Here is a 22774-nt window from a genome sequence, read left to right on the forward strand (position 1 = left end):
ATTTCGTCTTTAATATTGTCTCTCGAACATATACAATTATGTCTATAAATAGATAAAATACTAATAAGTTTCTATCCCAAAATTTTGTCTAATACTATTGTTAATTTTTTTTATTTGCAATAAATTCATTAAAAAATTTAATTATTATTTTTATATACTTAACTAAAAATGTTAAGAAATCAAGTTTCATTCAACATTACCAAAGTACTTGCTAAAGTACAACAATGAGAGAAGAAGAGTCTGCTCACGTGGAAGTTGTGAGAGATTTACGTATCTTTCTTTTTCTTTTTTTTTTGTCTACTCCCTCAATTTCGGGATTGAGTTATTTATAGGGAATCTCTTAGGCATGGGCTAGAAAACCAGGGAGTGGTTCCTTCATTCCATGATAAAAAAACATGAGGATAATGGAAGACTTATTCTCCCCAAATTGTGGGAGAAACATATTCTCTTTGATTGATATCCATGGGACATGCATGATAATTATTAACGTGTAAATATCTTCAATGGAAGAGATGCATCCAATCGGGAGGCCTGGATCTTTTCGGGCGACTAAACCTATGTTGTACGACTAGGTTTACTTCAAGCCCTTAGCCTGGCTACTCACACTTAGTTTTCTCTTGCTAGGGGAAATTTTTATCATGGACCATACCTTTTTAGGCCTAATAAATTTATGTAGGGGAAAAACGGGTTTGACTCGTTGGGCACGCCTTTTTTGCATGCACTTTTTTTACAGGGTGGGCCAAAGTTTTAGGTCCACATTCTCTAATATATTAGGCACATTTTTTGCGGGCTTTTGTAGGTGCGGGTATTAACATAATTTTTTGAATTTTAGGCTTAAAAAGTGCAGTGCCTGCAAACCCGTCCACCCTTATATTTTTGCAGGGTTGGCCGAGGTTTTATGACCGCTCCCTAAAAGATAACCGCTTCATCCACCCTATTTTTTTAGGCCTTTGCGAGGCAGGCCTAAAAGGGATGGGCATGGCCGTTTACCACCCTTAAATTTATCCCAGTCTACAATTCCTCAATTTGAGGCCTTGAAAAGGACGAAGTGGTTTACCTCAAGTGTATTGCCACCCTAAAATTTCTTAAGCGAAAGTTGGGCCGAGTCACTCAAGTGTATCTTGAGGCAAATCCACCCATCATAACTTAAGCGAGTCCCTTTATCAAATCTTGGGGTGAGTCGCTTAAGTAAAGCTTGAAGCGAGTTCCTCAGGTGTAACCTATGCAGTACGTGCAGTTTTAAATGCTTCTCATGATGGATTTGTCTGGTAAATCCAAGTCTATTGAGGACCATTGGTTTGTTCATACAATTTAGGATGTAAGACGTATTACAGTTCATTCTACAATTGTTGGTGTGCATCTAGTAGAAAGTAATCATGTCTTATGTGACCTTGGTTTTTAATCTTATAAAAAGGAAATCCTTAGCCCATTTTTTATCCACGTTATTTTAAATTTCTCTCTCTATTGTATTAAAAACTACTCGAGCTTAACTTCATATTCTTCCTTCATAACAGGTATAATTTCTCCATTCGTTTCTTCATCTTCCTTTTTCTAGAAATGACGATTGTTAGGGAGTTACACGAGAGGGGTAACATGGTTGAACCTTCCACTAGTAAGGAGCTTATAAAATTATATGAACACTGCTGGAAAAAACGTCTAGTGAGTTAGTGGAACAATTAACTACAGGTTTCTCAAAATAGGTATTTTTGGGAGTTGCAAGAGCAACTCCAATTCTAGTAGTGATAATGAATATCTTTTTTCCCATTCTTTCTTAGAAAATCTAGGGTTGTTAGTGGCGATCAACTCATCCAAGCATTCAGGAGTGGAGGAATTTAAAACCAGTTATACCTCTGAAATGAGAGTGACCTCTTTTAGAAAACACCTAAAACTCTCTAGAACGGGCGATGGGGGGATGTCATCCTAGAGCGTGGCTTCAAAGATGATGGGATAATATGATTGTCCCAACATATTTGCCTCATACTCTATTTCTACATGCACCTTCTAGCTACGCACGACCTTGGAGTGCTCATGCCATTTCCTCATTTTGAATAAGAGCTTCTCATGACCATTAATTTCGCAACCTTCCAACTGATTCCCAAGGAATAGGCCTTTATAAGGGCCTTTTTAGATTGTTTGTCATCACTTAGAGGTTAACCCTACAATAGGTATCTTATTCTCCAATTACATAATCAAGACAAGATCTAAATGTGGTTGGGTGACTTTAGGCGCTATGTCAGAAATAATCTTATTACTTACCACTCTAACCATTACAAGAACTTGAAAGATAGATTTGCAAGAGTGATGAGGCAAGATAGGATGTCCATGGTTACCTCAGGGGAAGACAACGCTTGTTGTTTTACCTTATATTGGATGGACAATATTGTGGCCATAAAAAACTTTAATTTTGAATTCATAACCATCACTGAGAGAGAGTTAGTCAACTTTTTGGATGAGTTCAAGATTATGAACTCTAGGGAGATCGTGGAACTCAGCGGGGGCGCAGTTTATAAAATTGATGAATATTTGCATAATTTTAATTTCCATATGTGTTCTTTACTAGGGTTTTCTTATCTATTAATGCTTACTGTTTCTTTTCGTTTTGCATAGAGAATAATCCTCGTGAATGCCGCTGAAAGGAAGTTACCTTGGCAAATAAGAAGGCTGCTCAGGGTGAGCAATAAATCGACATTCCAAAGATCCACCATGGCGGAATCATGATGAAGGGATGAAAGAGAGTCTTTAGGGATGCCATTGTGAATTATAGGCCTACTAAGACCACAAAGCATGATGGATTTGAAATATCAAGTACCATTCTCTAATTCTTCTTGCAATATAGAGGTAGTTTATGTTTAGGGTAGTTTAAAGGTTGTAGTTGTACTGAAGGTTTTATCGACTTTTATTGTCATTTCCTAATGAGCATCATCACTCTTTGCTCCATCTTTGTCTTTCTTCTCTTTAGAAGAGTCAGGCATCTCTTTGTCCTCATGAGCGACTTCGCAGATAGTTCGACTAAGATCATTGGGCCTATACACAGTTTCGAAGTAATGTTGGAAAGCTTGGGTTTCTTTTTATGTGGTTGCCTCTAACTTTCTTCAATCTCGCTTGTATGCAAGAAAAAACATCCATTAAATGTTGCGACAAAGTTGAAACTTTGAAAACTCTTCAACATAGTAAGTTCTCCACTAAGTATCATAAAAATATGGTCGAAATGAAACTGGGGTAAGTTTAGCAGTTTCACCAAAGTGTCGACCCAGGCGTTTGATGTATTCACTTTCAGAAAAGTTGACGTGGTAGAGGCGAAGTTCATTCTTTCGATTGAAGAATGATTTCAACAAAAGTTGGTTAAGACCAATTTGTCGAGACACAAGGTTGGGTTGATAACCAATTTTATTACATGATCTTTAGAAGGCCCTAACCTGGCCTAAATTAACTTTGGAACAAGAAAAGCTTCCCATATTGCAAGAAATTCAACTTTTTGATCAGCGTTGGGGGCAGGGAACTCTCGAGTGAACCATTCAGGACCATGGGTTCGACTAGCAAAGGGAGCCATGGATGAGGTGAAGTTGTGGCGTTTGGAAAACATTATAACATATCCTGTGAATTCTTTTTGCAAAGTGCGCCCACTATCAGTAGGAGTCATCAAGGCCAATCAAGCCCCTTTGGTCCTCCTATTCTTGATGTTTTCGTCATCATCCTTAGGTTTGTCGATTTGGAGTGATGGTTCAAAAATGAAATTTAACCATAATTGAAGTAGCCATTACGGCCTAGCCAGCAAGAAGTTAGTTCCAAGTTGGATGGTTTTCAGGGAATCGACAGCCAACCCCAAGGTTTCGTGTAGACAACCTAGTATCAACTGGCTTATGAAAATATCTTGACCTTCTTGTAGTTGATTGGCTAAAGTCATGAATATTTTTGCCACTTTCAATCACTTGCAACAGAAGATGCAGTGTGACAACCAGAGTGCCAAGAAGGCGATATGCTCAACATCAGATACTTTGTCGTTGTCTTTTTTTATGGTGATAAGCTATGTAGTGACTGAAGTTGGCTCGATATTGTTGAAGTTAATAGTTTCTCCAGTCCTCTCATTGGAGTCGAAAATCTCCCCAGTTGGTGGAATGCCAGTGATGGTCGCTATGTCGAAAAGTGTTGGTGCGGTCATTCCACAAGGGAGTTGGAAGGTATTTGTGGTGCTTTCTCAGAAATACAAGGAAGTGACCAACATGTTTTGGCAGTAGGAGGGACCTACTTTCGACAATTGAATCAAGTTTTAGATCCCCATATTTTTACAGGTTTGGGCCTTTTTCTTTTAGACTTTTTCTTGCCAAGAAAGGTAATCTTCAGGATTTTTGAATAACGGATAAGAGCGGAACACTCAAAGAGTGTTGCTCATATAACTTATGTTAATGGGGTTTTCTACTTTGACAACAGATGTATCTTTAGGGTCTGTTGCGTTAGGTGCACATTTTTCATTAAGTTTCTTCGTCACATCGACGGGCTTAGCCTTATGAGGTTTTGTTTGAACTTCCGATGTGGCACTGAGGTTATTAGCACTAACCGTTGGCTTTTTAAAGCTAGCAATAGGATTCGTGCGGTGATAAGCAGGGAAAAATTTCCTCATTTTCTCAACATTTGCTTTAGGGTTGGGTAATGGACCTGTGAGCGCATGAGTTTTTTCAGATATAGAGAAAGGGATTAATATGTGCGATTTGTAGATACGCAGTTTTTTTTTATGAAGAGGTGGTTCATGAACGTATTCTTGGTTACCAAAGATGAGTGGACCCAAAATCTTAGTAACAGGAGGTAGATAATCCTTTAAGCTCTTGGAGTCTTTGGAGTTCTTTTATTTGGAAGCAACCATGGTGAAAATGGTGAAAGATTCGGAGAAAAGATTAAAATTTTTGCGTGTTTTCGGGAAGAAGACTCAGAGAGTTTGAAGAAGATGGGAAGCTAAAAATGAAGAAATGAGAAGAAATAAAGAATTTATAAATGAAAGAAGGAAACTGTTCAATTTTTTTACTGACATTTGAGTTTGAATCGTGGGACTCGTGTATCCCGCCTAGGGGTATAATTAGACAGTTGATTTTCTGTGGCCAACGTTCTCCTTGAAAATAGGAGCCATAATTGGCTTTTCTGAACTTTGCACGTCCCGAAATGACGTTTGAGAAAAGTGGTCATGATGACCATGACGCCAGTACAATATTGGTTACAATATTAAAGTATTTAAAAAATTCCTCTTTCTTTCGTTGGTCGAAGGGGATATTTTTTAGGGGTAATTTGTTAGCTGTGATTTTCGACATGCCTCAAATTTCAGCATATCTAAAAGAAGAGTGGAGAAACACTTGATATAATTTGGGTGATTCTATCTTATAATTTTCGACAAACATGTTGGAAGAATTTTTGACATAATTATTCAAAGGAATGTGTCGAAGTTCCTATGTACACAGTAGCGTTTGGGACTTGGTGATTTTTAGAGCAACATAAAAGATCATTTCGACAGTGTAAGTTGGGATGCGAAACATGGTTATAACTACCTTTTGGCATTATCTACACTGGAAGGTCGCGTGGAAGCAAGTTAGGAGGCAAAACACATGCAAATAAAGACGTGTCAATTTATAAAGAAAGGACTGTTTGTTGCAATTATTTAGATTTTAGTATAAATGGAGGTTCTAGTGTTAGATTTATGGGTAGAAATTACTACAAAACTCAATATACTCAAAGTATCTGAGCGAAGTGAGAAAAGAATTTGATCGAGTGCAATGTATGTATGTAAACACCACTTTTCATTAATGCAAAGTCTTTTACATTAAAATTACTTTTCTGCATTTACTTTTAGTTCTTCGACCACTCTCAAAGCCCAACCCTTTTACATTTCCTACACTTTTACTTTATTTACTTTGTTTTATCTTCAAGATTTCGCCTGTGTCGAAATCTTTGTTTCTTTACACAAAGTCATACAAAATTCAAAAAACTTTATGAGCATATATTTTAAGATAATCTAATCGATCCTACAAGTAACATTTTAAATTAGTAGCGCTTGTTTATTAAATTTCACGATAAAAATACTTACAAATAAATTGTGTGTAAACTAGGACGCGTCCAAAAATATTTTTTTGGTATTTTAAATATAATTTTGATTTTTCACATTGGTGTGAATATAACAGGTGAAAGTGAGAAAAATAATACCCTTTATTTTTTGACTAATAAATCAAGAAAGATTTTTTTTTTAACCATTCCACCTATCAAATTACTTTCGTGGGTTTCGTAACATTAAGCACTATTATCCATAGTATAAATAAAACTTAAACATTTTATTAGGGTTTTGTATCACTCCCCACACCTCTGATACCAACAATGGCTTCCACTATCGATTTCCGCCACCTCGACGAAGGCTTCGGCGGCAAAACCTACAAGCGCAAACGCGAACAAGCCCAAGCAGCCGAGGACGCAAAGATGGAAGAAATCCACGCCATGGAGATGGAGACCGACGACACAGCCCCTCCAGCAAAGAGATCTGCTATCCCATCGGAATCAGATCCCAACAAACCGTCGTTCTCATCCTTTTCGTTCGGTAAACCTACCTACGACGGAGTGATTGCCGGGAGAGTGTCTGGTAGAAACTGGAAGCAGGTGCGGCAGAGGCGGTCGTCGGCGATGCAGGTGAGTAAGAAGGGGACGACGTTTGAGGAGAGGGCGAGAGCGAAGAGTATTAAGGCGGCGTTTAAGGAGAGGATGACGGAGTTGAAGGAGGAGATTAGGTTGAATAAGGTTGAGAAGAGGAAGAAGAAGGAAGAGAGGGAGAAGAAGAAGAAAGAGAATATTCTGAGGACTGGGACTAAGCTTCAGAAGGTTACGAACCCTAAGACTTTGAAGAAGATTGCGAAGTCGAAGAAGAGGAAACAGCTTAGGATGGTTCCTGATGACTTAGTCAAGAAATAAGTTGCTTTTAATTTTGTTTATTTTTAGTGAAGTTGAGTTTTATGTATTGAATTTTGTTTGTTCTAATGGAGAATTTTGAGAATACATGTTCTGTTGTGACTGTGAATTGTTTGTTGGTTTTATGCTTCTAGGTTTTAATCACTAGGTATACCTTTATATAATCAAATAATTGCATGTTTGATGCAGTTGAATGCTCGTGTGATTCATGTTGGAATAGAATTAAGTAACATGAATTCATAATTGATATGTAATGTAGTAATGGCAGACTGTATATGGGTTGAGCTTGTTAGATATGACTATCTAATTGGAAGGCCATGTTAGAGGATGTTTTGCTTTAGCTGGATGTTTTGTGTTTCTGATGAAAACATATGGGTGGTTTGGTTGTGATGTGATGTCCAATTGATTTGGACAGAATTATCCTATGTTGTTCTTATAATAAAAAATGAATGTTATTTTACTGAATTATAAGGCTTGCTGCAACCTAAATACAAACTACATATACATTATAGGTTCTCAAACCAGCCAATCAGGCAAATACTTTAGAGTGTCATATAGAGTCTAAGTAATTTTGTGTTACTCCATTTTCATATCTTCTTCATTAGATTATTGTTCAGTCATAAACGACACAACGCAGTCTCAAACACGTGTCTATCCTGCAGCCCAGGATTGTTAACTGGCTTGATATGCTTTAGAACCAACTTTGGAGGTAGTACTAGCCAGAGATGTAATTGAAATGCTGCATACTGGTGTAATCATCATACAGTCCCTCAAAATTGAAGACCAGTCTCTGTATCTGCCAAGCAAGGCGGGTTTCAGACAACACTGTGAACTGAACATCTATATCCAAAACGTGGGAAGAAGAAGAAACCTTCTTGATTCTCAGGCTTACACATATCCTCCAAGACCATGATTGCATATATGTTGGAAGTACCACCAGTAACACCAAAACATTTGGGAATGAGTGTTGTTTGCATTATATATGTTGTTTGCATTATATATGTTGGAAGCACCACCAGTAACACCAAAACATTTGGGAATGAGTGTTGTTTGCGTAATATATGTAGTATTTGTTGGAAGCGCCACCAATAATACCAACTGTGTTAGAGTAATTGCTACCACGAAAGAAGAGGTTCTTGGCCTTTTGCGACCAGAGACACTTGCAGTCGAGAGACAATTGAAAATATTAATTGATATGTAGAAATTGGATTTTGTTTGTGTTTTTATGTCTATGAATTATAGAAGATTTTTGCTTGTGTTTTTAAGCCTATGAATTATAGAAGATGATAAAAATTAAGAGACATATAGCTAACACAGACAATGTTGCACAAACTTTTGATATTTAAATAACACAACTCATTATATATATCTACAATCAATACTACAAGTCAGTAGTATGAAACATTCATGGCCATAAAACAGGCTTTTTTTTTCTAATTTCTTCTAGTAGACACCCTTTTGATAATCAGGTTCACAGAAAGCTCCTCCAAGATCATCACATGCCTCAGCTTGGAAAACCCTGAAAAACACATCATCCATTTAATATTATCATCTCACCTACAATTCTGATTTGATATTTTAACAACATTCAATCAATACTATTAAATCTTACGTCTTAGGGTCATTGTATTCAAGATAGTCTCTCTCAATGTTCTCTGAAGTTGCAGCCTTTGGTGTGTCATTACTTGCCTCTGGCTGAAGCTTCACTTCAGGATACATGTCTGCCAAACAAGCTTCCCCTCCAACCGTTTCACATGCCTCAGCTGGAAACACACTGAGAATAACACAAACAAATGTTATAACAACCTTTTCAAGGATGACCAAACAAAGCCTAGAAAAGCATGAACTAAAAATTAAGATGAAGGTGATTAAAAATGAAATCTTACGAGAATGCTGAGTTGTAGTTGACTGTTGAAGGGTCAGAGTTCCCGGATGCAACTTTGATTGCAGTGTAACGAGGTGGAGAAGCACTTGAGGCAATGAATTTGGTAGGGAAAGTACTAAGATGTGAGACACTCTTTGGTGTTGTAAGAGGCACAACGGTGGTGGTGGCTGCAAAGGTTAAAGATGTCTGCATTTTGGAGTTTTGGAGTGTGTTTTGTGAATTTTGGAGTTTGATTAGTAATGTTTTGAGGATCTTTGGATCCAATTTATAGAATGGGAATATGACATCTGTAACTATAATGGATAAGATATTTGATGTTCAAGATAAGGTTCTATTTTTTGTTTTTGGAGAGATTGATTGTCCCGACTCACAACATAATAGTGAGACTCTTGGACTTTTTCAATATAGTACGTGTTGCTTTTTTATATTCTTATCTTTGAGAGCATTTCTCAATCACTGTTGCAACCAATAGAAAATGGACGTACGAACTATACTCTGTAGCAATTTCGATGAAACAAATAATCTCTTGCAAGTTCTTTGAAAAATATTTAAATGTTTTGAGTAGAATGAGATCAACTTAAAGTATAATGTATAGCAACCCAAAAATTTGTGACATCCTGCACTGTAACTTTCAACAAGTATTTAAGGTGTTTTTTTTAATCTCGAGGCTGCTCTTCTATTAATCAAAAGAATTGCGATTTAATAAATTTTCAGAATAGGATGACTAAAGCACCATATTTTGGAAAGAACTCCCCTTCAACCCACCCTATCAGAATGCTTGAAAATTCAAAAATACCCTTCAAATTCTAAGATCCGGATTCTTGAAGTGAATCTGATTTTGAAATGTCCGAATTTTAGAATCGTATTGAAAACTGAATAAATTGTTTCGTTATCTTCTGTTACTGGTATTACGGATTCCAAACTCTGCACATGCAAAATAAACATTTAAATTGTTCAATTCGAAGTACACTTCAGATGGCCGGTGTGGCCGTTGAATTTGATCACCGGTCAGTGTAGTGTAGTCATAAAAATACACATTCGGTTTCTACAATCTGAAATACACTTCAATTGATCGGTGAGTTTGACCTCCGGCCAGTGCATTATTGTCACGTGATATCGTTATTTTCGATTTGGCTTGACATTGCTTTTTGTTTGTAAATAGGCATCCTCGTTTTATTCCCCCATATTGTCATCTCTTATCAGCTGATAATATATGTCTGATGTGGTGTTTGATGCCCCCGTTGGTCTATTCTTATCGTCTTTGCTCTGTGACTTTGAGAACAATATGCTCGTCAACGGCGAACTTGTACATTTTCTCTGAGAGCAATGTGTTAGACCAAAACAAAATCTCCTAAATTGGACTGTCATTGCCAACTTGTGGTGTGATTTCCTTTGCTAGCTGAGCTCTGTGGTACTTCTGGTAGAGAAAAGGGTATCTCCTGGGCATTAATGCCAGATCGGGGTGGTTTTGGTTCACCTTAGTTCACTTCACTAGACTCACAATTTTGGGCGAGTGTGCCTGTTTTCCCTTAGTCAACCAGAGCCTGAAGAAATGAGTTTGTAAGTTGTAAGTGAGTACATTAAATTGTCTTACCTACGGTTATAAACTCGCTACTCACAATTCTACGGGACCAAATTAGCTCGCAAGTTTGACAACAATGGAGACTTTTGATCATGCTGAATTTAAGTCAAAAGAATATTATAATTATATTTTACGAAACCTCTGTAGGACATGAAAACCAGACATAACAATTCATAGATTTATAGGGCAACAAATTGTAAATGATGGGGAGGGTGAATATAAAAATCTCAATATAACTAAGTGACCCGGAATGTCATGCGCTGGTTATCAAGAACGTTTGATACTTTTGTTTAAATATTATCATATATACCAGACCCATATAGAATCGAAACCATGTTGCAAGCATCAGCTCTTACAACTAAACAGAAATCCCTAATAAGACCAACTTATTTGGCATATTTCTATACAATTCATAAAATTAAAGTTTTTGCAATAAAATTTCAAACTAGGTCAGATAGATCCACTTTATGCTCTACATCAGTCCACTTGCATCTTGTTCAGAAGGAAAAAAGATTTCGGTTGGAGTTCGCATTAGCAGGAAATCAGTATGTCAATAAAATAACTGGATATCAACACAACAGATAGCCAAGTTTTAGAACAAAAAATCATATTTGTTGATATCTAAAATAGATTTACCTCATTAAAAGGGCCCACCTTGTCTAGAAAGATAGCATCATGATTCATGACTATCAATTTCTTTCCCAGATTCTGTCTTCAGAAGGTCCAGGAATTCAAAACAACAGCACAAGAACAAAACTGCCTTGGATGAGAGGGGGTTTTGAAGGTTATAGTCTAACCAGCTACCGGGATGAGTGATACTCTTTTGTCAACACTGCAGTCATGTTACGGTACTGCAACATCACAAATATCAGTATTCAGTACAGATTCATCCTGAAACACAGCTTAAGCAGGGTAAAATAAATTTAAGAAAATAGAAATCCCCCAGTTCCCACAGTAGTATTTTGCCTCACACACATCATGTGTACTTCAAAGGCTCAAATTTTGTAAACTGATGATGATACTGCAATAATTGAATGAATAAAAAACCAGCATCCAGTTAACGATTGAAAATTGAATCAAAGAAGAGGTGTTAGGAGACAAAATTACATACCCAAGTGCCGTTGGTGCCTTAAGGATATTTAAGGACCAATGTGCAGGGGGTCAATAATATCTGCAGTAAGTCCAAGCCCCCTATTGCCAGTTTTCAATCCCTAGCTCAGCTCAGTTCTTCACACTACTAGATTCTTTACAAGGTTTTACCTCGTTTTTTCAAGGAAAATTGATGGCTTTATGAAAGGTACAAAGCAAGGCTACCAGTAGTCTCTACAGGAGCAAAACCCATCTCTGAAATGATGGAACCTGCTCGAATCCCTAACCGTGATTTCTCGACCAACGATCTTGGAGATCACCTTTATGGCGGCATGACAATCAGTACAAGCTCTTAGGTTCTTCATTACTAATATAGGTGACCCTTTTGGGGTGCTAATTAGTGCAAAGGCAATGGCAATGCGTTCACTGTGATATTTAAGAGACTCTATCTTCACATCCTCATCCACATTGTGAAGGGCACAACTTGAGTCTGGTCTATACCCTTGTTTCCCCATTTTCTCTTCCAACTCATCAAGCTTCCTCATTATCTCTCTCATCTGTGGATGAGACTTATCATTGGCAGTGAAAACATGAGTTTTGTGTTTGATTTCAACCCAACTATAAGCAGGAACTTTTTTCACTCCTCTTTCTCTCATGGCCTTCTTCACCTTCCCTACATTGTCCCATTCACCAGCTTCTGCATAGATATTGGACATGCTAACATATGGAGCAGCATCTCTAAGTACATTCATATTGAATAGTTGCTCTGCTGCATTCTTTGCCAACTCTTGATTTTTATGGATTCTACATGAGTTGAGAACAGATGACCATATTATTTCATCAGGTTCAAAAGGCATTTGAGCCATCAATTTTACCGCCTCGTCAAATCTCCCACTGCGACATAACATATCAATTATTGATGCATAATGCTCTTTCTTGGGTACAAGTTTATAAATCTCAGTCATAGACTTGAAGTACTTTAACCCTTCTTCAACTAGACCACAGTGACTGCAAGCACATAGAATACTAAGGAGACTAACAGAATCTGGCTGCAAACCTGAATGAACCATTTCTTCAAATAATCTAAGGGTGCGGTCACCGTCTCCATTTTGTGCATAAGCTGAAATAAGTGCATTCCAGGAGACAGAATTTCTTACAGGCATCTCTTGAAACATTTGAAGTGCATCTTTTATGGATCCACATTTTGCATACATGTCAAGTAGTGCACTCCCAGAAAATACATTTGAAATGTATCCCGATCCGAGTATATGTGAGTGCAACTGCTTTCCTAGTGTCAATGAGGCTAAACTTGCACATGCTCTAACAATACTGGCATAAGTGGCTGCATCGGCACTTATTTTTGCTCTTTGCATCTCAATGAATAGCTTTAGACCATCTTCATGAAGCCCTTTCTGGACATATGCAGAGATCATGGCTGTCCATGGAACAGAACTTTGATGAGACAGATCTGTAAAAATCCTATTTGCTTCCCCAAATTTGCCACATTTAGCATACATATCAACCAATGAATTACCTACTAGAATTTCTGAAATCGCATCCGTTACAATAATCTGGGAATGAATCTGTCTACCCATATCTAGGTTTAAAGAAATTGCAGCTATGCTCAACAACGTAGAATATGGGAATTGTCTCCTGTCAAATCCAGTGAATTGCAATTCCCTGAACAGTTCAAGAGACTCTTCCACTCTTCCACTCCACGCATAACAGGTGACAAGCACATTGTAAGAGATACCATCGACCTCCGGCATCTCATAAAAAAGCTTCCTTGCTTCAACAACCCGGTCATGCTTCGAGTAAAAATCAAGCAAAGCATTAGCCACAAACACATTCCACACAAAGTTACACTTCACCACAAAACCATGAACTTGTTGCCCAAACTCTATATCATCCAAATGTATACCTGCTGTTAAAATCGCAGCAAAAGTAAACTCCGATGGCCTATACCCCAATTCCTGCATCTTGAAAAACAGGTTTATAGCTTCATGATTGAACCCTTCTTTCGAATACCCCGTCAACAAGGCATTAAAAGTCACAGAATCTCTCTCAGGTATATCATTGAAAAGCTGGCAAGCTAATCCAAGGCTGCGAGTCTTACAGTAAGAGTCAAGTAACGAGTTAGAAACCACAAGCGTCGAATCATAGCCCAATTTGATAACATGGGTATGAACTTGTCTCACTTCATTAACAAAATCAAACTCAGTGAACCCGGATAACAGAGTAGCCAAACTGACATGATCTGGATCAATCCCGTGCCTACCCATCTCAACAAAAAGGCTAAAGGCTTCACGGAATTTATCATTCTGAGCATAACCACCAATCAACATTGTCCATGTGACAGCAGTACGTTCAAACATGGAATCAAACAAGGTTCTGGCTCTAGAAAGATTGCCAGATTTGATGTAACCCATGATCATGGTGTTGGTGGAGAATATGTTCTTGTGAGGCATTTCGTCGAACAGTTTGCGGGCAGAAGTCAAATCCCCGCGTTGGAGAAAAGTTTTGAGAAGGAAATTGGAACGGAATGTGTTGGGATCGAAATCTGTCTTGATGATGGAAGCGTCGACGTGAATGAGAGGTTTTGGAGCAGTTAGCGTGATAAGGTTGTTGAACGCGTTGGGTTTCCTCGTGCATGGTTTTATGTAATTCATGAGATGAGTGACGGATTACACTTGGTTTATTTGGCGCCAAAATGTCCAGTTTGCGAAGGTGACAAAATGTATATATAGAAGTTGTTTGTTTTTTTAGCCAACAAGTTCCGATCACATTGTGAACTGACCGATAGTACCCCAACAATTTGTTCTTGAGTTCAAATATTTGGTTATTTAAAATAAACTAAAGCATTCATTGAGATTTTAAGAAGGCTATCATACGAGGTTTCAAGTAGTCATAATTAGATCCATCCAGAATGGGTGGTCTATTCACAAATTCTACATCCTTGTCCATAGTACCAGAATATGCTGTCCCTAGATCACACCCAGAAAATAACAGGCAGGGTGCCTGCTCTGATGCCAATTGAAAATTCTAGTAACTGACGATCGATGTCGTATCAGATGTTATGACATCCACTACTGAACAGATTATTAAATTAAGCAGTAAGTAAACAATAACAGTAAGGAACACAGAGAATTGTTTATCCAGTTCGGTGTATAACAACACATACTCTGGGGGCTACCAAGCCAGGGAGGAAATCCACTATAAGCATTATTAATTCAGAGTTAAACTACCAGTTTACACCCCTCACTTAAGACCTACCCAATGCAATTTCAATCTAACGCTAGACCTGAGTTCCTACTCACTCCCCCTCAATCACAACAGTGATAACATACAGTAAATTCAAAGTGAAGACACGCTTCAAACAAATCTTGATCTTGCTTAAAAGCTTCAATCAAGGGACACAACACCCGTGCTTAAAAGCTTAGAGTGACACAACAAATTACAACTCAAAAACACCCTACTCCAATACAATTATCAAAGCGACAATTGCTTGGCTCACAAGAGAACACTAAGAACAATAAAACTAACGCACATAGTGCAACACAAAAAAGTATTCTTCACGTAAAATCTCTTCTGGTGAAAGTAGGACTAGCAGTCTTCTTATAGGCAGCTCCTGGGCCTTGGGCCTAACAAACATAAATTAGGGTTAACCAAGTTAACCTAATATTCACATATCAGGGTGCTAAAAATTAGCCCATGGCTCGTTCTATTACTGATATACAATCAACACAATAATTAGTTTCCTAAAATATAGCCTGAGATTAATAAGGAAACATAACAGAAAACATAACATCACATGCTGTCAGATACTGATGTCACAACATTCAGCTTGACATCCAATAAAATATGTATTAGCTAACCATACAAATCCTGCAGTACACTACACATGCATGTCATGACATCAGTCAAGACATCTAAACACAGAAGTATGTTTTACCATAAAATGCAGTCAATCAAGAACATCTACAAGTATATGAATGAAGAGGTGTATGTTGAATAGCCAAAAGGATTATCCTACTTTTCCAGATCAGGTGTTCAAACTGAAGAAAGCCTTGTATGGTCTGAAACAAGCTCCTAGAGCTTGGTATGAAAGGTTGAATGAGTTTATAGTCCATCATGGATATAAGATGGGTAGAATAGATAAAACTTTCTTGGGTTAATAGTAATTCACCCCCTGTAATGTTAGCGAATTTTGCTTTTCCCCCCTCCATACCTTTTGGCAACGGTTTTTTCAATAAAAATTGTTGCCAAAACCTGCCTTTGGCAACGGTGGGGGGGTAAACCGAAACAAGCTCATATTACAGGGAGATAAACTACTATTAACCCAACTTTCTTTGTCAAAGAAATAGACTAAAAACTCATGGTAGCAACATTTTTTCAAGCAAATGAAATATGAGTTTGAGATGAGCTTGCTTGGTGAATTAACCTAATTTCTTGGGTTAAAAATCAAGCATATGGAAGACTCTATTTTTCTTTGCCAAGAAAAATATGCAAAGAATATTGTGAAGAAGTTTGGGTAGGAGAATTCTAGTCACAAAAGAAATTGTGCTCCTTCACACTTGAAGCTATCCAAGGATGAAAAGGGGGTTAGCGTTGATCAAAGTCTGTATAGAAGCATGATTGGTAATCTTCTCTACCTTAGTGCAAGCAGACCATACATTACTTTTGATGTTAGAGTATGTGCTAGGTATCAAGCAGAACCTAAAGTAAGTCATCTCAATCAAGTTAAAAGGATTATGAAGTATGTGAATGGCACGTGTAACTATGGGATACTATACTCACATAACTCAAGCTCTAAGTTATTGGGTTATTGTGATGTTGATTGGGCTGAAAGTGTCGATTGCAACACCCCATAATTTTTATTATTAATTTAATTGGAATTTAAATTAATTATTTAGATTAATTGGCATTTTAATGAATTATTGGAGGAATTATGAAAATAAAGTCATTGGGCCGGTGTGACAATTAGTAAAAAGGAAGGTGTTAAGTGTTAAGCCTTTTACTAAATTGAAATTTGTATTTTCATAAAATAAAGAAAATTGTGAGAAGAGAAATAGAAAGCCAAAAGAGGAGAAGAAGAGAAGAACGTGAAAGAACAAGAGGAATAAGAGAAGAGCTATCAAGAACTTTGGCTAAGGTAAGGGGTGACTAATTCATTTAGCCTATATTATCAGTTTAATGATTATAGGATTGATTGTGTAGGTTGTTAGTTCAATTGGATGTATGTTAGGTTTGTGGATTTTGGAATGTAGAGTCAAATTGGATGAAATTGATGAATTTGAATGATTATGAAACATGTGTGATGATAATTGACCCCTAAGTGTGTTAGAAGTATGTTAAAATGTGTGAATTGATTATGTTTTGGTGATGTATTGAGTTTGGTGCGAATTTGGTTGGATTGGAGATGAGGAAGTGTTGTTGGAATTGTGTTTTTCTGCTACTGAGTACGCTGTAACCGGGTAACAACGGTGCTGTAACCGGTTACCGCGTTGAAAAATAAGGAATTTAGGCATTTTTTAGTACTGTAACCGGTTACCCTCCATGCAGTAACTGATTACAGCTGGGTTTTGAAAATAGCAAATATAGTTACGTAAAGGCGTAACTAGGCACGCTCCCTACTGTAACCGGATACACCTGGCACTTTTTGAAAAATATTTTAAAAATTCATATCTTTCAAACCGTATAGCCGTTTTAAGCACCGTTTTAAGCGTTGTAAAGATAATTAAATATTTTATAAAATAAAATGGTGTGACGGCTAGTAGCTCAATTTTATTTTTAAAATCCCAATTTTTAATTTATGACAGTGAGTTGTATATTGTATGCATAACTACTAAATGTAACAATTCGGTGGTGTTGTGGCAATGAAGTTGCTATGTTGATGTTGTGTTCGGTGTGATTTATATATAATATGATTTATTTGAACGGTGCTGAAATATGAATGCATTACTCGGTGTTGTTTCGGTAAGTTAGATTATGATGATGGTGTTCATCTTAATCGGTGTTGATGAGTAGAATTCAATATGTTGTGCATGCATTCATAAACATTTTGTGGTTGTATCCCAGTGGTATTTGGATCTGTAACACCCTTTTAAACCCCGCGGCAATTTTAAACAAATATATCAGAGTAAAAACATAAACGCAAGGGTGCCACAATTATTTAAAATAAATAAACCAACCATGGTTAAGTCATGCTTCATTAGGAAACAATTTACCAAAAACACAATCATGTTTATCACAGCGGAATAAGAAACATCATCAATATAACCAAATGAAAATATAATCCAACACCAAATAAAATAGAGTAATCTCATAAAACTCTATAACTATCGTCCCCCAGTGTTTCAAGATCAGAGCATGACCGACACGACCCAAAACAACGAATAAACTCTACGAGTCATCCTCACCGAGCACTAATGCCGCTACTCCTCAATCTGAAAATTGTCAACAAGTAAGGGTGAGTCTCATTCTCAATTAATCAATGTTATGCATTCATAAGCAACAAAACATCATAATATATCATTCACCCAATTTGTCATATATTCAGATTCACATCTATTATTCATCAATTCACACTATAATAGATTACAACACAAAACACAGAAATCCATACAATCATGTTATGACAAAATGCACATGACACAACTGACACTATGCATGTGGTACCAAAATTCACGAATCACATTCACAGGACTTCTCTCTATAATACTGCCCTTCAATGTCGCTCACACCCCACATGGGCACACGACTAACCTCATCGCTCACACCCCCATGGGCACACGATGACTGCTTACTAATCTCCGCACAATGGAAATTAGCCACCAACGATCCACTCATCAACGGGATCCATCATCAAATGCATATGAATGAATGAAACACACATAACATACTTATAAACATCACCGAATCACGATGAACAAATCAACTCATCTCAACACCACATCACCGAATAAGTACGTACATCTTTTCAACATCATTCAAATAGCCATGCATTCATCACAATCACAATAATAATTCACAACCAATTCATCATCACATCAAACACATTGTCACGCCTATCTCATATGCACACAATGTTCAATTCTCATCAAGTAATTAAATCGAGTTTTAAAGAAATAAAGTCGGCCACCGCCCATATTCATCATTCATCATATAAAACATTCAATTACTTGCACAACGCCCAAAACGGCACTAAGAAATGATTCACGGATCAAAAGATACGTCATTTTAAAGTTTTATAAAAACTCACACACAGCAAGGTTCGCTCAGCGACGCAAGACAGAAGCGAATCCTTCAGACCTCCGCTTAGCGGACCTCTAGCGACATCCAACCGAAGCGAACTACGTTGGGACCTCCGCTCAGCGGACCCCCTCCGCTCAGTGGATCTGCGATTTCAGCAAATCCCAAGTCTGCGACAGACCCTGCGATTTCACACCCTTTTCACCCAAAAACGATTTCAGACATCACATACAGGCATACAAACATCGAATTTCTCATCACACATTATTATACATCAAAACAACACATCAATAACCAACAATCTATACAAACTCATCAATTATCCCAAATCATAACATACCTAACAATATCAAATCCCAATATACCCAATCGAATCAAATCATACGTTAATCCATCCTATTACCCATAATCACATAATAGAAATTAACCGGAAGAGTCCCCCCTTACCTTAGCCAAGAATCTGGACTTTTCTCCTTCTTTTCCATCAAACCCGTAAGCCTCTTTTCATCACTTTCAGCAAGAATCTCCAATCTTCAAACCCGCTTATCTCCCTCATCGAGAACTTCCCTGACACGAATTAATATATCAAATCGAAGGAAATTTCATGTAGAATCCGAATCTTCAAGAATTACCTGATTTGGAGTTACGAGCAGAAAGTTATGACCCATTTTGTGAGGGCTGCACCATGAATACGAAAATCTCTTTTCTCCATGAATTCTCCTTCTCTCCCTCCTAGGTCTTCCTTCTCTATTTTTAAATTTTCTCTTATTTCCTTGTTTTATTAAAACATGGCATAATTTAGTAATGGGCTCAACACTTAACACCCCCCCTCATTACTAAATACCCCACTTGGCCCAAAGACCAATACTCCATAATTCTTCCAATTAGTTCGACGAAAATACCAAATAATTCTAAATAATAATTTAATTTCCGATTAAATTAAAATTAGAAAATATGGGGTGTTACAGGATCGGCGGTAGCTAATTTCCATTGTGTGGAATTAGTGAGTTGGCGGTAACCATATCCCAGTGGTGTATGGATCGGTGAGATGAGTTAATCCCATGATTGATACCACATGCATGGTGTCATTGCATTTGCATATATGTTGTTATAACATGATTGGAAGATTTACAGTGTTATTTCATGGTGATGTACTTGATTGTATTTTCGTAACTGTTGGTGAATAATCTGAAATCTAAATATGTTGCAGTTGGGTGAATAATCTGCTTATGATATTTTATCGTTATGAACTTATAATATAGTTTAATTGCGATATGTCTCACCCTTACTGTTGACCATTTTCAGATTGAGGAGTAGCAGCATTTGTCTTGGTGAGGATAGCTTGTAGGCTAGTCTGCTAGTTTCGTATCGATGTCGTGCTCTGGTCTTGTAACACTGGGGAACGTTTAGTTATTTTCGAGTTATTGATAAACTCTTCTCTCCATTGTTTGAATAAGTTTTGGTTGGATTATGAGTTGGTGATTTTTGGTGTTGGATACCGATGTTTTATGTTATTCAGATTATGAACTATCCCGCTGCGTTAAACATGTTTACTGAATAATATTATTTATGTCCCTCAAAAGGCATGACATGATTTGATGTTTTATTTATTTTGGAGTTGTAATACCCTTGTACATATTTTTACTATGAATGTATTTAATATTTTGCGGGGTTTAGAACAGTGTTACATCGATGACAGGAAACGTACCTCTAGTGGATGTTTCTTTCTAGGAAACATCTTGATCTCAAGGTTCAACAAGAAGCATAATTTGTATCTCTTTCCACAGCTGAAGCTGAGTATATAGATGCATGTAGCAGCTGTTCTCAACATGTGTGGATGAAGCAAATTCTGTCTAAATACAATGTCATATAAGATGTTATGACATTGTTCTATGACAAGTTCAGTGCTATAAATATTTCCAAAAATCCTATTCAACATAGTAGGACCAAGCACATTGACATCAGGCATCATTTCATTAGACACCTTATTGAAGACAAAGTCAAAACACTTGAGCATGTGAAAATAGAAAATGAGCTTGCTTATATTTTTACAAAGGCTTTGGATGTAGTTCAATTTGAACAATTAAGGAGAAAACTGGGGGTCTTTGTGTGTGAATAATTATAGGAATTAATGTCTAGGCTGCAATCAAGCACTGAAGAAAAAAAGAAGATCAGATCATCGTCTCTCTCCCAACGAGACTAGTGAAACTTCAGTGTGGATTCAAATCTCTTGTTACCGTCAAGGGTATCCGTTTGATCCAGGAACTTTAGTCCAGCTTGCTGGTGTTGGCCTGGGATTTGTTTATCATTATATATTATATGCTAATGTATGTGTGTGGTTTTTCACTGTTGGTTACTTACTTACCTTTGCTTTGTCCTATTAGTGCTAAAAAAGGGGGAGTAATATTGTGTGTGATTTTACACTAACCACTAACCACTGACTGAGGGGGAGAAAATTATTTTTTTTTCTCTGGTGTGTTACTGATGAGCTGCTGCTATTGAGGGGAAGTGTTTTTCCTTTATAGGCGTGAAGAAGAGCTGGATTGGCATGTGTGCAGAGATTTCAAACAAAATGTCTTGACATCACTAACTGGTTAAGGAATTTCATCTCTCAACTACTGTGTGCAGATTCTACTGACTACTAACTTGTTTTGCATGTTTATTTTACTGCTGCATCTCTGATTGTGGAATTTCTGTTGTGTATTCTCTACAGGGCTGAGAATTACCTTTATGTTTGATTTATTTTCAGAGATTAGGTTGTTAAGTTGTTTTAGCCAAAATAAGCCAAAGTAGGGAGATTGTTAATTCTCTGTGTTATGATTGGCATTATGTTTGGTAAAAATAACTTATGGGAACATGTTGAACAAGATGTTCTATTCACTTCAAATGAATAAGACATGTCGAGAAATATGTCCTATGCAGGATATATTCGACACCGCGTCTATTAAAGTTATCGTTGGATCTGTTGAAGTTGGTTTTATGTACAGGTGCGGAATATTTTGAAATATTATGCAATCATATGTGGCGCTTGATTTAGAGATAAGAGATTGTCTCTGTTTTCAAGATATTTGATTGGTTTCTAAATATGAAGAGTATTTAGGAAACTAATGATTTGAGATATATCTTCACGGAGAAGATTGTAGAGCATTTTCTGGAGTGCTCTGCTGCAATTTGAAGCCCAAGTCCAGTCCAGAAGACTATTTTAAATAGCAAGCATCAAACCTAGTATTGTGTGAAACTTACATGTAGTTTGTGTTAGGGTTTGTGCAATCTTGTCTATTGTGAGCCACTCTAATATCATATTGGTAGAAGAGTTTGGTGTTTTCATTGAGTTATAAGTTCTATGTTCACTCATAAGATTTTAAGCATTGAGTGACTGTGTTTTGGAAGTGTATCTTTTAATATTTTGTTACTGATCATCACAATTGTGAATGAGGGGGATTGAGGAGGGCCTCATACCTAGGTGAGTCTTAGGTAGAAGTTAGCACGAGTAGTGATTAAGTGAGAAGGCTGTATACCAGAGGTTGTTTACGTGAACTGGAGGTTGTTTGCATAGTACTTCAAATTGATACTATCATAGTGGACTTATCGCTAGCTTTGTAGGCCCCAGAATTAGTATTGTTGATACCGAAGTGGGTGAACAATTACTCGTGTTCGTTGAATTCTTTGCACTGTAATTTATATACCTTGTCATTGTGTGTTGTTTAGAGATCATTGTCTCGACATCTCTTAGGATATTTGAGATCTAAATACTAGAATTCCATTCTCTCTAGCATATATCTAATTTATATTATAACTAATTTATGATTTGTTTTTACAATTCAAACATACACTGAAATGGTGATGCCATACGGAAAAGGAATAAATTAACAATACCATGTTTCACCTTATACTTTTGACTTAAAGAGTTATATTGAAAAGTGCAAGAAAGAATATGGTGTTTCTCCTCGTCCTCATTGGATTTCTACCTGATATAGAGGCAAAGTTAGTACCTTTTTTTCATCCCAATGGTGTTAGTTAACTAAAATAGTTTT

The 22774-nt window shown here is 37.0% G+C and overlaps 3 protein-coding genes across 5 annotated transcripts; 1 reads left to right on the forward strand and 2 right to left on the reverse strand.

Moving 5' to 3' along the window:
* The first annotated feature begins 6311 nt into the window (after window positions 1–6311).
* LOC131609837 (protein PXR1) lies at window positions 6312–7042 on the forward strand. The gene has a single exon (XM_058881650.1). The coding sequence runs from the start codon at window positions 6352–6354 to the stop codon at window positions 6934–6936; it is 585 nt and encodes a 194-aa protein (XP_058737633.1). The 5' UTR covers window positions 6312–6351; the 3' UTR covers window positions 6937–7042.
* Window positions 7043–8254: 1212 nt separating this feature from the next.
* LOC131609838 (light-regulated protein 1, chloroplastic) lies at window positions 8255–9073 on the reverse strand. The gene is made up of 3 exons (XM_058881651.1): window positions 8820–9073; window positions 8546–8707; window positions 8255–8452 (listed from the first exon to the last, which is right to left on the reverse strand). The coding sequence occupies exons 1-3, from the start codon at window positions 9008–9010 to the stop codon at window positions 8377–8379; spliced, it is 429 nt and encodes a 142-aa protein (XP_058737634.1). The 5' UTR covers window positions 9011–9073; the 3' UTR covers window positions 8255–8376.
* Window positions 9074–9200: 127 nt separating this feature from the next.
* On the reverse strand, window positions 9201–14378 carry LOC131609835 (putative pentatricopeptide repeat-containing protein At2g01510). 3 transcript variants are annotated; one of them, XM_058881649.1, is made up of 3 exons: window positions 11512–14378; window positions 11055–11251; window positions 9201–10362 (listed from the first exon to the last, which is right to left on the reverse strand). In XM_058881649.1, the coding sequence occupies exon 1, from the start codon at window positions 14156–14158 to the stop codon at window positions 11711–11713; it is 2448 nt and encodes an 815-aa protein (XP_058737632.1). In that variant the 5' UTR covers window positions 14159–14378; the 3' UTR covers window positions 9201–10362; window positions 11055–11251; window positions 11512–11710. The 3 variants fall into 3 exon arrangements, with proteins under 3 accessions (XP_058737632.1, XP_058737631.1, XP_058737630.1); XM_058881648.1 differs by having other exon boundaries at window positions 9201–10962; XM_058881647.1 differs by having other exon boundaries at window positions 11037–11251.
* Between the last annotated feature and the right edge of the window lie 8396 nt (window positions 14379–22774).

This window comes from Vicia villosa, linkage group LG6 (assembly GCF_029867415.1).
Source record: "Vicia villosa cultivar HV-30 ecotype Madison, WI linkage group LG6, Vvil1.0, whole genome shotgun sequence".
NCBI lineage: Eukaryota > Viridiplantae > Streptophyta > Magnoliopsida > Fabales > Fabaceae > Vicia > Vicia villosa.